The 16,313-nt window shown below is 40.4% G+C and overlaps 1 protein-coding gene and 1 long non-coding RNA gene across 6 annotated transcripts in view; both read right to left on the reverse strand.

Moving 5' to 3' along the window:
• The window catches only part of CNIH3 (cornichon family AMPA receptor auxiliary protein 3), a 55,114-nt gene extending 51,043 nt beyond the window's left edge, over positions 1 to 4,071 (reverse strand). For 2 of the 3 annotated variants that reach the window (XR_010359565.1, XR_010359564.1), the window contains exon 1: positions 3,669 to 3,882. Coding sequence is in view for 1 of the 3 variants with exons in the window: in XM_064415396.1 (XP_064271466.1) it covers positions 3,669 to 3,749 (81 nt within the window). In the remaining 2 variants the exon portion in view is untranslated. Of the gene's footprint in view, positions 1 to 3,668 lie in introns of all 3 variants that reach the window. The other variant, XM_064415396.1, reaches the window with a different exon arrangement.
• A 1,276-nt stretch (positions 4,072 to 5,347) lies between these two features.
• Positions 5,348 to 16,313, reverse strand: part of LOC135297648 (uncharacterized) — a 32,359-nt gene continuing 21,393 nt past the window's right edge. For all 3 annotated transcript variants that reach the window (XR_010359573.1, XR_010359574.1, XR_010359572.1), the window contains exons 2-3: positions 15,678 to 15,796; positions 5,348 to 6,808 (exon numbers count right to left, since the gene is read on the reverse strand). This is a non-coding gene — a long non-coding RNA (uncharacterized LOC135297648). The remainder of the gene's footprint in view (positions 6,809 to 15,677; positions 15,797 to 16,313) is intronic.

Consider the following 16,313-nt stretch of genomic DNA (forward strand, 5'->3'; position numbering starts at 1 on the left):
TCACTTTCAACACATGCCACTCTTGTTGTGCCAAAGGTCTGTTCCTGGATTCATCTGCATTCTCAACTGCATCAAAATACCCCAGAAAGCATCCAGTGTGGTAAAACTTCTCAGACTGGCACTGCCAATTTTTTCACTGGCACGATACCCCTGATACTTTCTGGCAATCCTTATGTTATGAAGCAGTCACATGTAAAGATATGCTTGTAGGACTTGAAAAAGAGATGTCCCACCACGGAAATTAATTTGTTTTTAACAGTAATGTTCTTGGTACTTATGAATTGTTTTGCCGTGGTTTTATAAGACGGACCACTTTGAAAAGCTCTTTTCTTATACTTTCCTTTAAATAACAAATCTCAAAGCAAGTCTTTTCATCTTAAAATATCACCAGAAGGGAAGGACTCAGATTACTCAAAACCAATATGCTTTAAGAGAACATAGTGCTGCAGGACTCAACACAAGCATATCCCTCTCTAACTGAGGAGAAATAAGGCACAGCTTGGTCAGCTTCAGTTAACTTCACTTGAGACACAACTCAGTGGAGCTACACTAGAAATGAATGTGGTGTGTCAAGTCTTGTTGGGAGTTCAAACAGACTTGATACGGCTCAGTTCAACGTAAATAAGAAGCTAAAATCTTAGTTCAAGATCATTCAGAAATGGGATAAAACTGATTAGTAAAAAGATGCACAAAAAGAAGAAAAAGAGCTGAGGACAGCAAAACAAAGTGCCTGTGATAGTTCGGAGGAAGACTAACACTGTCCTTGAGCTTACAACAAGATCAGATGAGAATATCAAATTATGTAGTTAGTAGAGCAAATTCTGCTGTTATCACACGCTTCTCTAGGGTGTTTCTAATACTGTGACATTACAGCTAAAGGTAATGTGGTCACTGAACAACCTAAATGCTGTAAAAAATCCTGCACCACAGAGTGTCCCATGGGTTTAATGTACTACATGAAGATTTTCAAGTCCTTTTCTTCCATTTAATATATATGAATTAAATTGCAGCAATAATACATTAGGATAATTCTTGTGCAGAGTTTAAACAAATGTTTATGATAATATCTAATTTGGTTTCGTTGGGAGGTTTTTTGTATTACAGACACCTCTGGCTACCTATACAAGAAAATCACTCAGAGGCAGGAAAAAAATTACAATATATTCCAGGTATCTGGAGGACTGTGTGCATTTTGTTTACAATTCCTTTAAAATGCTCTGACCAGCTTCATTCTATCTGTTTCCAAAGAGAAAGGAGCACAGGAATTTACAGACAGTGTAACTTCGTAGAGGAAAGGTACCAGAAAAGCACAGTGCCAAAAAATAAAAATTCTCATCTTACTGTCTTGTTTTGGTTGTACAGTTTTTATTAAACTTATTAGATCAATATGAATGAAACTCATAATTCATCTGACTTGCCAGCAGGAAGAAAATGAAGTTTTATTTGATTCTCTGTTAAATCATTCCAGATACATGCCCAAATCTCATTCAGCTTCAGGTTAGAACAATATCAAGTCGAAATGCTACAGTTTTTTCTCATCCTTTAATATAATTTACAAAATATAAATTCTTGTTCTCAGAAATCTTCCAAAGTGAGAGGACACTCAGATTATTTATCAACTTATTCTTAGCAGCAGAATGTCTTAAAAAAATAAAAAGAACAATATAATTATTGGAACACTCCTCTGCCATTATTAGAACCTATGTGCAATATATTTACTGTCCCTTACCAGGATATTATAGTGGAAGAAAAATCAGGTCACAGGGAAGGAGTAGGAGTTTTGTTTCTTGGGAAGATTTTCACTACTGAGATGTTTGAGGTGAAAGAAGCTCCTATGACTCAATACATAACTTAGAGAAGAAACCAGACTGCACCAGTTCTTAGAGAAAGGACAATAAAAACGCTTGTGTTCTGTGTATGTGGATGACATGGACGCCTAAAAGTTTATTTTGGCAGGGTGTTAAATCTGTTATTCCATGACTTTCCTTCACAAACCATGGATTTTAATAGAATTTTTCTATTTACTAGAAAAGATAGTGCCAATTCTTTCTCTCTTACAACAGAAGAGCATTTCCAGCCATTTTCCATTTCAATCCCTCAACAATTTTTAACAGATGTAAGAAACATGCAGCATAAACGTATGTGTTTCAAGAAAAGGTTTTCTTTCCTAGTTGCCTTTAAAGAGCTCTTGTACTGAGGGATTGCTCTTCATAAGTTTATAGACTGAAAGTTAAAAAAATGTTTCACTAAGAGTAAATTTGCAGTAACCGCAGTCATTTATGGGAGAATTATTTGCCAGATTTGCTATAAGTCCTTTATGAATTCACATGACATCAACTCCAGTCTCAAAAAAAGAGGACACAGTGGCAGACTTCAAACACATAAAACAACCATTAAAATTGCTGCAGTTCAGTTTGTAGCTAGAGATTCAAAGGAGAACACACTTCTAACTCTAAGCCCCTTGAGAAAGCTGTGGAATTCTCACTTTTGGAGACCTAAAGGTTTGCAGAAGAGGAGGAGAGAAAACATGAGTAATAATCTAAATTTTACTACTCCTTTTTTCAGAGTAGTGCAGTAGCTGGCTGCTAGAGAACCTTTCCAGCCTTGCAGTGCTTGACATCACAGCAGCACTACCATCACACCTTTGTGGTTTCCTTAATAAAAAAATAACAAAACAAGAACTTGTAACAGTCCCACGAAGAGTAAAAAATAATCAAATTTCAAAGCATTCTTCCAACAGAAGGATTTCTTTCAGAGTGCAAATACAGCTAAGCTAGAAGCTTTTATTTCAATTTATTTCAATAAAAATAAATTCTGCAGCTCCAGTAACAAGCAAAGAATAAATTCTTTGCTTGTTGCTCAAAGGAGGGTTTTCTTTTAATCATACTCCATCAGGTAGCTGTAGAAGCATCCGTGAGACTCGCTCTATATTCCAGGTTATCCTGCTCCATCCTGAATGCTTACAGCACGGAGTTATCGTGCAGCACGCACGAAGTGTAATTAATTCTAAAATATGTAACAGTTCAAAAGAATTGCAAGTTATGCATTAGAATGATCTCACATCTGCTGAGTTACACGTTTACGCCTACCACAGACACCCAGCGAACAGTAAGGAACAAACCCTGTGGTGTTAAATCAACCAAGCTGGACCACAATACGCGGGTCACGTATCAGAAGGACGACAGAGTTCCTCATCCAACTTTTTAGGAAGTTATTAAGGGAAAACACCGTTATCTGCCTCATCAGACACGGGGCGGTTTCCCGGCCACATCGCTCTGTTCGCAGGCGAGAGAAGCAGACGAGGAGGTTACCTGGAGAGCTCCCGCCGGGGCACGGCCGGCGCTGAGCCGCCACCAGCGGGCACCGGGCTGCCACGGACCCCGGGCTGCCACGGACCCGGGGCTGCCACGGACCCCGAGCCCCCACAGACCCACGGCCGCGGCTCCTTGCGCTCCCAGCAGGGCGATAAACACCGTCCCCCACGCAGAGGGACCACGGCCAGCCCCGCCCGCCCCGGCCCCACCGCGGGACGCTGCGCCCCGGCTGCCCGGGGTGCAGGGGCTGCGAGCGCCCGCCTCAGCCCGCCCCGCTCCCTCACGGCACCGGGACCCTGCACACCGGGGCTGGAGCCGCCTGCAGCGCGGGGGCTGCGCGGCTGGGGTACTCACATGCCAGATGGCGAAGAAGATGAGGGCGGCGCACAGGACCAGCGACAGCATGTAGCAGAAGGCGGCGAAGGTGAAGGCCATGGCGGGGAGAGCCCCGCGCGCCCCCCTCCGCGGGGCGGGAGGTGCCGTGAGGCAGCGGGCGAGCGGCGAGCGGAGCGGGCAGCGCCTCACGCAGCCGGGGCCGGGCAGCGCCTCACGCAGCCGGGGCCGGGCGGCCGCCGCCGCCCCCCGCAGCCGCGCCCGGGCCCGCCCCGACCCCCGCAACGCCCCCGGCCCGGCCCGGCCCGGCCCGGCCCCTCGATCCGCTCCCCGCGGTGGGCGGCCACCGGGGGCGGGTCCGGGGCGGGATGCGCTGAGGGTCCGGGGCTCGGCCGGGGGCTCCGGCTGCCGCGGGAGCGTCTGCAGTGAGAGGGAGCCGCGTGTTTGTGACTGAAATGCTGTCACCACAGCGTGAGAGGAAGGAGCGTGGGCTGGGATCAGTTCAGGCCAAATCTTGAGAAGATAATTATGTGCCTGAACTTGATGTGCTTTGATGTTTTTTTTTTTAAGTTTTTGGGGTTTTTTCCTTTCAGGGACAGCTACAGCGGGTGAAGCATCCCTCAGGATCAGTGGGTGGAGTGTCCATCCTCTGAGGCACAGGGGACAGGCACCCAGCCCATGAACCAAAGCAGAGCAGCTGGGCAAAGCAGGATCAGCCCGCCCTTTCCCATCAGGTGAAAAAGGCATTTACTGTTGGAGTAAATAAATAAAGCCTTTCTTAACTGCCGCTGCTTTCAGGTATATGCAATATCCAAATTGCTGAAGTACATATGTAAAATAACAAAGGAAGAGCAAGCTCCTGCCTTCTCTTATTTTTAATGGATGGATCCATTAGTACCTTGTCTTTAACAGCATCCACAGTGTTTCCAGACACAACTTAGTGTTTCTGCAGATCTGGTTTAAATTTACCATCAAAAGTTCTTCCACTTCTTTGGAGCACATCAGCTGGCACAACAGAGCAGGTTTGAAAGCAAAAAGTTTTCATGAGAAAATACCACAGAACTATCAGAAGTCCCATTTAAAAATATCTTGAAAACCATGGATGAAAGCAATGTATTTGAAACATCCTTACAAAACTGAAACAGAATTTCAGCTCACAGCAATTTTTTCACTCATTTTATGGATTAAAGGGATTCAGTAACAACACTGTTTAGAAATTTGCCAGTGGTCACCTGTGAAAGTCAGACTTCATGGCACAAGAGAACATAATTCCATCAAAGCCAAGTCCAGTGGAAGCTTTCTTTGTAAATGTTTCCAATATATTTGTGTTTAAAAATACAGTATATTTTTTGTAACATAGTAACCACTTTTATCCTGAGGAAAGAGTGTTGACTGGAATCAAGAGTCAAGGCCAGCAATTAATAAACCAATCAGGAATAAACTGATGGATCTAACCTTTTCATAATTGAGCTGCTCCAGTCTGTACGTGTGGTCTGATATTTTAATTAAGAAGGACAGGACATGGCAAATAGAAATGAGATTTATGTTATACAGGGATGCAGTAAACCTATTTATTGTAATTCTCTAACCTTTTAATTTTTTTTGTGCCTGAAATCCTGTAGAGCATATACTTGTGGATGTAAATGGTTTGTTCATAACCATACATTTTGAAAAGAACAGTGAATGAGGTACAGGAGTCATCTTTGGAAACATTTATTTATTTATTTTGCCATGGTTACTTTAATATCTGGATATATATTACCTGTGCTAAGATTCAACACAGAAAACACCTGATGCTTCCGAGGAAATGAAAACAAAACATTTCTTTCTGGAGCACTTATATGTATACACCTCCACAAATATATATGCATACATATGAAAAATATAAATTCACTATAGCTATCATAAAAGACTGAAACAGAAACAACCCTTAAATCTCAGTTTAGCACCACACTCTAAGGTGAATATTCCCCTGGTTTTCACTCATCTTCATTAATATTCCAGCTATTTATTTGGAGCTTTTCAAGGAGCACACAGGCAAAAAACTTGTTTCTGATTTTGCAAGGAGACAGTTCCACAGCCAAAGACTTCCCAGATCACAGAGGCTTTCCTGATACTGATTTTGAAACATACATTGCCCCTAGCCATATTGCTAGCCATTAATCACTGCTAGTGGCTGTCAAATTACAAAAGATTCTGACATACAGAGAAGGCAAGAAATCCATAAAGATGCATTTAGAACATTTTTGTCTTACTGAGTTCTTCTTACATAATACCAAGAGAATACCTTAAGTATCCTCAGATGTTTAAGCCATGGAGAGTGATGGAGAGACATACCCCTCACTCAGCACATCTCTGATTTGCACTCAGAGATTTGTCTGAGTAATCACAAAAAATCTTCCTTATCTCCATCTCGTTACAAACTCATTACAGCTCTCTGTGGTATGAGGACCTCACAGCAGGGAGCTGTTTCTTTGTCATTTATGAATGAGACTACTGCAAATCATGAAGCAAAAGGTGAAAATAATATGGATGTGCCTGACTATTTTCTCGCTGGTTTAAGCCCCCGTGAGCACAGCAGGAACACTGGTCTGTCTATTAGCTCCTCATGCACTTCCATGGTCTTGGTCCTAACCTTCAAATAAACTAATGGACTTGATCTGAGCTGCAGGAGAAATTACAGTCCAGCACCCAGCTGTGCTCCTCTGAAATGATGTACAGCACAGCAGCCAGGATGGAGGGAGCTGAGGGTGGGGGGTGTGGGAGCTGAGACTGCAGCATTATCTGCTCAGGGGACCTGGAATGGGCAAGACAGATAAACACAGAGCATAAGATACATATTTTATACATATAAAATATATTTTTGCCTTTATGAAAAACTGTTGCTTTCAAAACCTGTTATTTTAACACTTCTTGAGACCCATGTGGATTTCTACTACTAGAAATAAAAGGCTCAGAGGTTCTGCAGCACTCTCAGGAAATGCAGTAATTCCTGCTCTCTGATGTTCAGCAGCTCATTTTAGCAGCCACAGTCTCAGATTTAGCACTTCATCTTTCACTCTTCCGTCCTCAAAATCTCACCAATGCTCCTGCTTCCTCCATGGTATTCCCAAGCCATTTCCAGCAGGGATTGCTGCTCTCTGTCTCCCTGTGGCTCACACCTGTAACTCAGGAATACAACAGAAAACATAGTCAGAAAGCTGAACCATGAGATGAATTGCAGAGCAAGTAGCAAGTCGGTAAGAAATGGAAAGTAAATTCTGTTCAGACTGATTAAAAAAGGGTTTAATCTTTAACTAAAGGCTCTTTCTTTTAAATATATTTGATGGGTACACAAGGCATTTCAAGCTTGACAACAGTTCCTAGCACAAGTTTTCACATGTGCTGGCTTTGTCCCACAGTACCCACAAACAGATCGTGACAGTGCATATGTAAACTGTGCAGAGAAAAGGGTTTTACAAAAGATTGTGAGGGCTCTTGCTTTCCTTGAGCAGATTAAATTTTGGAATGCTAGTTATCCCTCTTTGGATCTGGTGCTTGTAAACTGAAAGAATTTCTCTTTATTTTGCATATTTGTTGAAAAATATGATTGCAGTACAGTCTGATCCCAATTTCACACAGAGTCATCACAAGCAGATAGATGGTGGTGCTGCATTTGTACAAGTAGTACTGAGATGCTGATTTTCAAAGCTATCACTCTGCAAACATGACCATAGCTCAAAGCACAGACAGGATCGGGGACTTTTTTACTCTAGGATGGCTTTTTACTTTGTGAGGACCTCTAAAAGAGGAAAAGACCACAAAAATTCAGTCACTAGATAAATAATAGCAGAGAACATCTGGTGAGCAGTAGACAGCCCTCAAAAACAAACAACGCCCAATTGTGAAAACAGATTGTGAAAACAGATTTAATAGATTCACGAGTTCAGGATGTCCTTACATTAGCAGGTCTCAGAGCACTTGATTTTATGTGAAATGACCTTTAGTGCTAGATAATGAAAGAATTCGAAGGCACTTAAAGAAATTTCCAGTGGCTAATTTACAGAACAGCATCGGAGATGAGAAGGGACTGCTAATGAGTCCTTTCAACTCCCAAATAATTACCACAACTGGATAAACCTAAAGGACAGTCTTTATAAGGCTTGCAGTCCCTGAAGTGGGAGGCTAAAATCACCATTAATCCACCCACAAGGTGATACACCCTCAGCCAAAGTAGTTCATCGTTTTAAGATTTATGTATTATTGCTACATTCTTGTTGTTTAAGTGTAACGTCACTGAATGCCTGTTAGAGTAAAAGCCATTTTGTTAATTATAGTAGAGAACTCTCATTCACAGATTATTTTTTAATAACACATGTGACTCTCTCTTTTGTGAACCTTAAGTAATACTAAATTATTAACAATGCTTATATACAAATTGCCATCATTGGGCTTTACTGCTAATATCCCACAGAGATTAATAGAAGCATTTCATACCCTTGTGCATTATTATTTCAGATTATCTGCAGATTCTAGATGAAATTACTCTGTTATTTCATGGTCAGTTCATTTTCAAAAGGTTACCTTTGCAATAATAAAGGCAAGTGACATTTTGTTAATGAAGTCTCATTTTCAGACACCAAGAATAAGATAGTTCACAAACCCACTGACAATAATCTCATTTTACTGCCAGCTGTTCCCACTTTTTTTTGTAGGACCTGGATGAATAAATTTTAAACATATTATCATAAGATCACAGGAAAGTTTATGTCAGAAGGGACTTCGGGCCATCTCTAGTCCAACCTCTTGTGCAAAGCAGTGACAAAAGCAAAGTCAGGCTTATTGCTCCTCAAAGCCTCCATGGACAGAGACAGTCCAGCTTCCCTGGGCAACCTGTTCCACCGCCTGTCTCAGGCCATCTCCAGCACAATTGTCAGATCCCAGCCTGTTTCATTGCCAAGGCTTATTCCCTGCTTAGTACACAACTTTACATTTGTCCCTGGTGAAGTTTGTAAGGTTCCTGTTAGGCTATAACTCCATATTATAGAAATCCACTCTTATAGAAATCCACTCTTAAATACCCTTCTGTATTTCATTAATATGAAATACAGAAATGTTCCTAAAGAGCAAGATAAGACTGTTCAGAGCATGACACTATAGTGTCTTTGCTTCTACTGTTCCCTTGCCTGCCCATATCAGAATTGCACAGAATCCCACTGGTTTCCACAATGGCCACTGGCAAAACTGGGGCTTCAGGTTTGCAGCTCAGATCACCCAGCTGAAAACAAAGTGATCTCAGTACTGTTCTGTGCCATGCTCTGATAACCAGCACCACAGAGGCAGGACACTCATGCTGATTCTTCATGTCACCAGTGATCTACTAGCAAACAGAAGAGTGTTTGTCATCAGGGAATCTGACTGCAGGGTTAGTGAAGCAACTTTGTGAGCATAGATGCCATTCCACCTCTTAATTCTTAAGATATTCTTTTCTCCTCTATTGCTCCAGCCTCCTCTGTCACTCTACTGCACAGTTCTTTCCCATTAGCCTGTTTTTCCCTTATCTTCTTCTTAGCTCATAGTCTCAGCCTGGTCCATCTACTGCCTCTCACTTCCATACCTCCTCCAAATCCAGCTTTATCTCCTGGGAGCTCATCAAGACTGCTTCCTCACCAGTGATGAAATATCTGACAGGATATTAATCCCCCCAGAAAGACAGGATCTCTGCCCTTGGTTCCAGGACAGAAGAGAAAAAGCAAATGGAAAAAGCAACTGCAGGGGAGGTCCTGCTTTAAAGTGAAATGGATTGGGGAAAGGATTTGCTTAATTACAACACATCTCTAATGACTATGTGTGGAATTTTCAGAAGGATTAGAATTAGACAAAACCATAATTATTCATGGTAACAGTAGATGTCATCTTCATGATACAAAAGTTACTTCCTTCCAGATGTGAAATCCTTCCAATACATGGAAGGCAGGAACCTTCCATAAATTAGTAATGAAATTTTCAGCACTGGCAAAATAGCATCTGTGTGCTTTTTTCAAGAAGATTTTTCTGAACTGGTCAAGACCTTTAGTCTGGAGGGGAAGCCAAACATAAAGATGGGAGCCCATGAAGGGAATAGAAAATAAGATCTTAACATGGAATATCTGAAACAGTCTTAATTGCCTTTGACATTACCTATTTTGCTTCAAATCAATACATGGAAAGCATACAGAAGTAATTCTTGCTAACATTGCTTAATCCTGCCAAGAAGGAATTTAATTTGTGTCTGTGCTGGGGAGAGAGTGGGTTACAACTTCATCAATTCTGAATAACTGAATTCCATCAAAGAAATGAAAAACGAATGACAAATTTTCTGAATAAGCTTTCTCATAAGAAATCCTTCATTAGTCACTTAAGACCCTGCAGACCTCTAATAAGACAATTTGCATAAGATATGCATTTGTCCAAACACTAGAAATAACATTCTGGGCCAGATTCCTCTGATTTTGACAATGTTTCATTTTTCCCACCCTGTAATACTCTGCTAATCTCCAAGACCTGCTGGTGCTCCCACCCACTGCAGGCTGTATCAGATCACACCCCATGGCTCCATCACTCTGAACAGAGATGCCAGAACAAAGTCAAATATGCAATGCCCTTCAAAAGTTCTCCATCTCAGAGGATGATTAAATTATCTCCAATTAAACCAAATGCTCTTTCTCTTTGTCTTTCTGTACTGAGACTGATACTGAATGCTCATCCCTGCTGTCCCAAAAATAACAATCTGTTGCAGAAAACCTAGACCTGGTGTCTTTGCTACAATTTAGGAAAAAAATCAGTATTTCACCAAACTGACATATGTGTTCTCAGTGAATTAATGGTCTTAGTCATTTTTAACTTGCAGGCATAAATGAATCGCTACAATATGGTCTGCATAACTAACAGTGTTGACTAATGAATATATAAACATTAAATTATGGCTCTATTAATTCAGAAAGGTTCTTTTTGATGCAGTTTTATGACAGGTGGGCTCATCTATGGTGCAAAAGGAAGGAGAGGCCATGCAGGTGTACAGCAGCATGTGCTGCAGTAACAGTAGGAATTATCTGGATGCCATCAGCTCAGGACCCCTATAGCCCTGTCTCCTTGTCCTGTAACTCATTAAATTAGTATCAGGTTTGACTGATCTCTATTTAAAGATAATAAATAAATCAATTGCCAAAAAACATGACTTGTATTATTAGCACATCAGCAATGCAACTCTTTATCAAACACTGAATTTAAGCCCTCTCCAAACTGATCCCCTAAGCTTTTGTAACTTTGGAACATATTCCTCATGTTAAACCAGAGAAAAGAGAAAACCCATAAATAGGGATATTTTTAACTGTAGGAGTAAAACTAATGATTATAGCACTCTGTATCACTTAGAATCTCTAGTCACTTCAGATAAAATCCCATATAGAAACTATTTTAGCATTTGACAACAAGTACTGAAGAATTCATATTGTAAATTGGAAAAATACCAGAAGAAAAGGTTGGAGGTGGCAATGGAGGAGTTGGGAACATGTTTAGCAAGAAATCTCATGAGAACATTGTGCTGAAAGATCATTTTTATTCTAAATATAAATCTTTAATACATTTAATACATCCTGGCTTTAACATCCTAATGTATTTTTATTGCCAGTCTGAAGAAGAACAAGCAAGACAAGGTGATTCTCTGCAATTTACCTATCTCTTACAAAGAAGAGAAGGTTTGAAATCCTGCTTAAAGGTTCCAGTGCATTTTGTGTTGCAAGTATTTCAGTTTCTGTTCTGCCTTCTACTGGTGCCAAGCAATAGGACAAGAGGCAAGAGGCAGAAGCTGGAACACAGGAAGGCCCCCCCCTGCAAATAAGGAAGAACTTTTTTACTGTGCAAGTGACAGAGCACTGGAACAGGTCACCCAGGGAGCTTGTGGAGTCTCCTTCCCTGGAAATATTCAAAAACCATCTGGACACAATCTACCTGCTCTAGGATGACCCTAGGGAGGTTGGACCAGATGACCCACTGTGGTCCTTTCCAACCTGACCCACTCTGTGATTGTTTTTCTTTCTGTAACCTTGAAAAGTCTAGATAAACTTCCCTAAAACACAAGTTTGGGTCTAGATCTTTAATATATTCCATATGCTCTCTGAAATACTCAGTTTAACTCAAGCAATAGTTAGGAGAAAAATAATTTCTGATGTCATAAGTAAAAAACCTGCCCTTGAGCCTATTTTTATTGTGTCATTCAAAGTCACCTTTTCCCCAATCCTGTATGTTTTGTACCTACACTAAACAGTTAGTACAAGCTTTCTTTTGTTAAACCAATTGTCACTTCAATGTGACAAAAGTGGCTGAGCAGTGACAGGTTCCAGCTCTAGTCATCTGTGCTCTCCAAATGGAAGGATCTGTGTTGTTTCCTAAAGCTTTCACATGTCACTCAGAGCTCTGAAGCAGCTGCTCACTGGAAGATCAATGAAAACACAGGTCTCAGAGATTACTAGAGAAATGGAAGAGCTAAATGGGATCTTAACTAGTCATTACCTGGGAAGAGAACTATGACTCACATCAACTTCAGAAAGTTAAACAGCCTTTTAGAAACTATCATGACTCACAAGCACTGCACACACACGCACTCATACACAGTCTTCTTCTCTGTTCAAGGCATTTAGTTCTTCTGTAGAGAAACTCAGCTCTCATCTCCTTGAACCTACAACATCCTTATATCAATGTAATTACCTTGACATCAGCCAGCTCTCTGATTCAGAGAAGTAGATGCTATATGTGTGTTTCTTGCTGACTGGGCTACATAAATTGTTGACCTATAAACTTCTGTGAAACAACACATAACAGAAATTAACTTTTTTTTTTCTTCCCAAAGACATTTTGTAACAGTTTGCTTTGGATTGCAAGTAAAGCAACTCTCAAAATCAAATGAATGCCAGGTAGGTTTTCTTTGAGGACATAGTGTTCTAAAAGAAAAAAACTTTTTCAACAGTTATTCCAGTGAGGGGTTATTTTGGCTTCTGAAGCATTCATTTTAGTGACAATAATTCTGTGTCCATTGAAGCAATTAACATAAGCGAAGCTATTGAGTTAAGCCAAGCTAGCCAAGCTGAGGGACTCAGGCTTGAAATGGGAGCAAATACGACATTTTAGCAGTACAGGTGTTTCCAATCCATCAGTTACTGCTGTAATTTACATGCATGCTGCCTTCTGAGAGGTACTTTGAACTTTCAGGGAACTGAAAATCAGAAAGCACTTTTGCTCATTTGAACTGCAAAAGGGTTTTCCACTGTGATGCTCTCAGTATGACCCACGTGCACTCAGTGGAGATCATCCTGTAGGAAAAGGTAAAACACTGGACAACCTTCTGAGTTTCTACACATATTTGTTCTGGCCCGGATGGAGAAGCTAATTTGTGATAATTAGGGTGTAAATTTCCAAGCACTGCAGCTTAGCTGCCCTAGTTCCCACTAAGGCCACTTTGTCTTGCTGGGAGAAAGCAATCTGGCTTTGAAAGTACTGTAAGCTATTTTTCCTTTCACACTGAAGTGTCCCCAGCAAGAATAGTGTGAATCAGTGAAATGGAAATTCACACCCAATATGAGTTTCTATTAATTTCCTTCTGAACTCCTCTCACCTTGAAGAGGAGGAAGTAGTGCATCCCAAGGAAGGAAGGCAGAATTACTGCAAATGACCTTAAGTAGCTGAGCAAAGAGTTTGATGTGCCTGCTAAGAAACAGCTCACCTGAGGAGCCAAGAGAGCTGAGCATGCACGGTGTGCTGGGAGGAGCTGGCTCTGATGGCTGTTAAGCAGACTGACTGAAATGAGCAAATTCAATTCTTATCAGAAAAGTGTCTGCCTTGCAAAACTCAGAAGTATGAGATTCCCCTGCTAATCGTCTTGGCGCAAGCGAAGAGGAACAAAAAACTTAATTATCCTTCTGCTCCAACAAATGGAACCTCCACACTAAAATCCAGAGACTGCACCGAGGACTTTCCATGCCTTTGCTCACTCCAGAATCATCCTACATGGATTATTTCATCCTGAAGGGTTGCCAGGCCTGAACTGAACCCAAACACATTAGACTGTTTGCAGTTCTTTGATTGTATTTATCAGTATTCTTTGTTGTCAGGTGTAGGACTTTATTTTAAATCAATAAGAATACACTCTTAACTACAAAAGCACATGGAAACTGCATGAAATCTTCCATTGTTCACCACTACACAGCCAGGGTCTTCTTTAAAAAGATAACTTTGAGTTTAGAAATCCCAGTTGTAGGAACACTAATTTAACAGTGCTGCAAGGCAAAGATACATTCAGCTTGTTTGAATTCTGAGGCAAGGTGTGAAACCAAACTGGGGGGTGTCTCCAGACAAACCAAGAGCAATTTCCTGACTGTATTTCAGTCCAAAGCTGCACAGATCATAGTTGTATAAACTCATTTTATGTCTCTTTTCTTAACTTTAGTGTCTTCTGTCTCTGAACATCATACGTGCCTTCCAAACCCTGCAAATCTGAGGTATCTGAATTTACTGTCACATTATGTTGTGAAAGTGGATTGCCACACAACTTTATATCTGAATATTTCTCAAATTCACAAGTGCAGCAGATATTCTCCCTTCTGTCCATACAACTTCTTCAATGAGATTCTGTTTCAATATGCAAGTTTTATGGCATCTCTATATACTGTGAAAATGTGCTTCTCCACAAAAAGTAATATTTTACTATCTTTGACAGCAATAAAAATGTTTCTTACATACTATGGAACATAGTGAGGCAGTCTGAGATATGCATGAAATGTCCCCCAGAAAAGTGAGTCTATTTAAGGAGGCTGGCACATATTTCCAGTCTGGTTTATATTTCAGAAGTTGCTGTAATCTCAGACTACATATTTGAGAAATCCTGAAAGACAGATGAGGTTCCAGAAGACGGGTAAAGATAAAAACTATCTTAAGAAAAACAAATAGCTGTAGAAGAGTCAACATTTTGGCATGTTTATTGTTTATTTCATTATTTTTCCTCTTGATTTAAATTAAACAAGTATCTAGAAGAGTGCAATAAAAAATAGCAAAGACCAATGATTAATCAAAGAGAATTTGTGTGAAACTAAACAAATTTCTTTCTATAACAAACTAATAGGTCTTGGGAAAAATAATGAGCAATTAAAGCCATATATGCTAGCTCTGAAATGTTTCACAGTGCTGTCTGATTGTTCCCCTTCTTACTATTGTGTATTTAATTATTCCTACCTAAATGAAGTAGCTCTCACTTTAGTTTGTTGTGTACACTTTTCACACTGATTTCTTGAACTCTCATGATGATTCTCAGTTTACATCCTCCCCTTTCACAGGGATCCTCTGCAGCTGATGGCTGGATGCTATTTAATAATCATCTCTACCATGTTATCCAAAATATTAATGGAAGTCTTGACTAGTGCTAGACCTGAGGTGGGATCCTGCAAGTCCCATGTGCAGAATCCTTTCATTTTGATGATGAATCATGGTTATAAAACCAGCTGCATTTTCCCAACACCATGCAGCAGTACTCAGAAAAATAACTGCATATTTTTTTCACAAATGGAACAAACAGAATGAAACCAATCCAGAATGAAAACAGAAAACATTGTACTGGGATGCATAAGCCAAAAAGTAGCACTGAAGATGTGAAGATGTGACATTTTGGGACATTACACTTTTGAAAGCTGCATGCACACATTTGAGATAAATCAGGAGATATTAAAGCTATTGGCCTTGGAGATAAGCCAGAAAGAACTGAACTCATTCCACCAAAAGAAAACTCTGCAGACACACATGAAAACATAAATGTAAAGTGGTAGCAATCGTGGAAATACAATATTCTCTATCCACCACAGACAGGGTAAAATGTAATGGTCTGAAACTATAAAAAGCAACTTAAATTAGGAGTTAAAAAAACTACAAAGAAATGAAAGTGAGAATACATCACTGAATTTGCATGTTCCCTATATAATGTTAATGGTAATTTAAAAATGCCAACCAAACCATGCTTCCATAACCCACCTTCAGATCTGTCATGCAACAGATCCAGAGATATCTTCTGCTTCATCAGGCTGTTCAAAGGCCCACCCAGCCTGACCCTGGATGCTTCCAGAGATGTTCCAGCTGACAAGGTTTAAGAACTATGGAGACACAAAAACCACAGAAATCCTACAGATGATTAAGGAACTGTACAAATCTATTATTTATAGTCTTAGACAGTTTTTGACAGGTGACTGTAAAATACGGGTTTGAAATCATTATTTTAACTTGCTATTGTGAGAAGCCAAAAGTTCAGGGGTGTAAATTTTCTCCAAAGAAACCAATGGCAATGGAGAGTCTACCTACACAAGATATTTATGCAATCCCCATTATGGCAATATTAGTACTCTTCCCAATATTCAATGTACTTCTCTTTACAATAATGTTATAAGGTCAGTGAATCTGTGAAATCACAAAATCCAAAATACAAGATTTGTGAACCCAAAGAGAAAATGCTCAGTAAACCAATCATGAAGAGTAATCCAGTTGTATCTCCTTGGAGGAAATCACACTTCTAGCTCCCGCTTTTAACATTTCAGATCTGCCCAAGTCACTGAATTCCAAAAAGCTGGACGGACTGTGCATGCAGAGCTCAGTGGAGCGTGTGCCATCAGTCCA

The sequence above is a fragment of the Passer domesticus genome, chromosome 3 (genome assembly GCF_036417665.1).
Source record: "Passer domesticus isolate bPasDom1 chromosome 3, bPasDom1.hap1, whole genome shotgun sequence".
NCBI classification, from domain to species: domain Eukaryota; kingdom Metazoa; phylum Chordata; class Aves; order Passeriformes; family Passeridae; genus Passer; species Passer domesticus.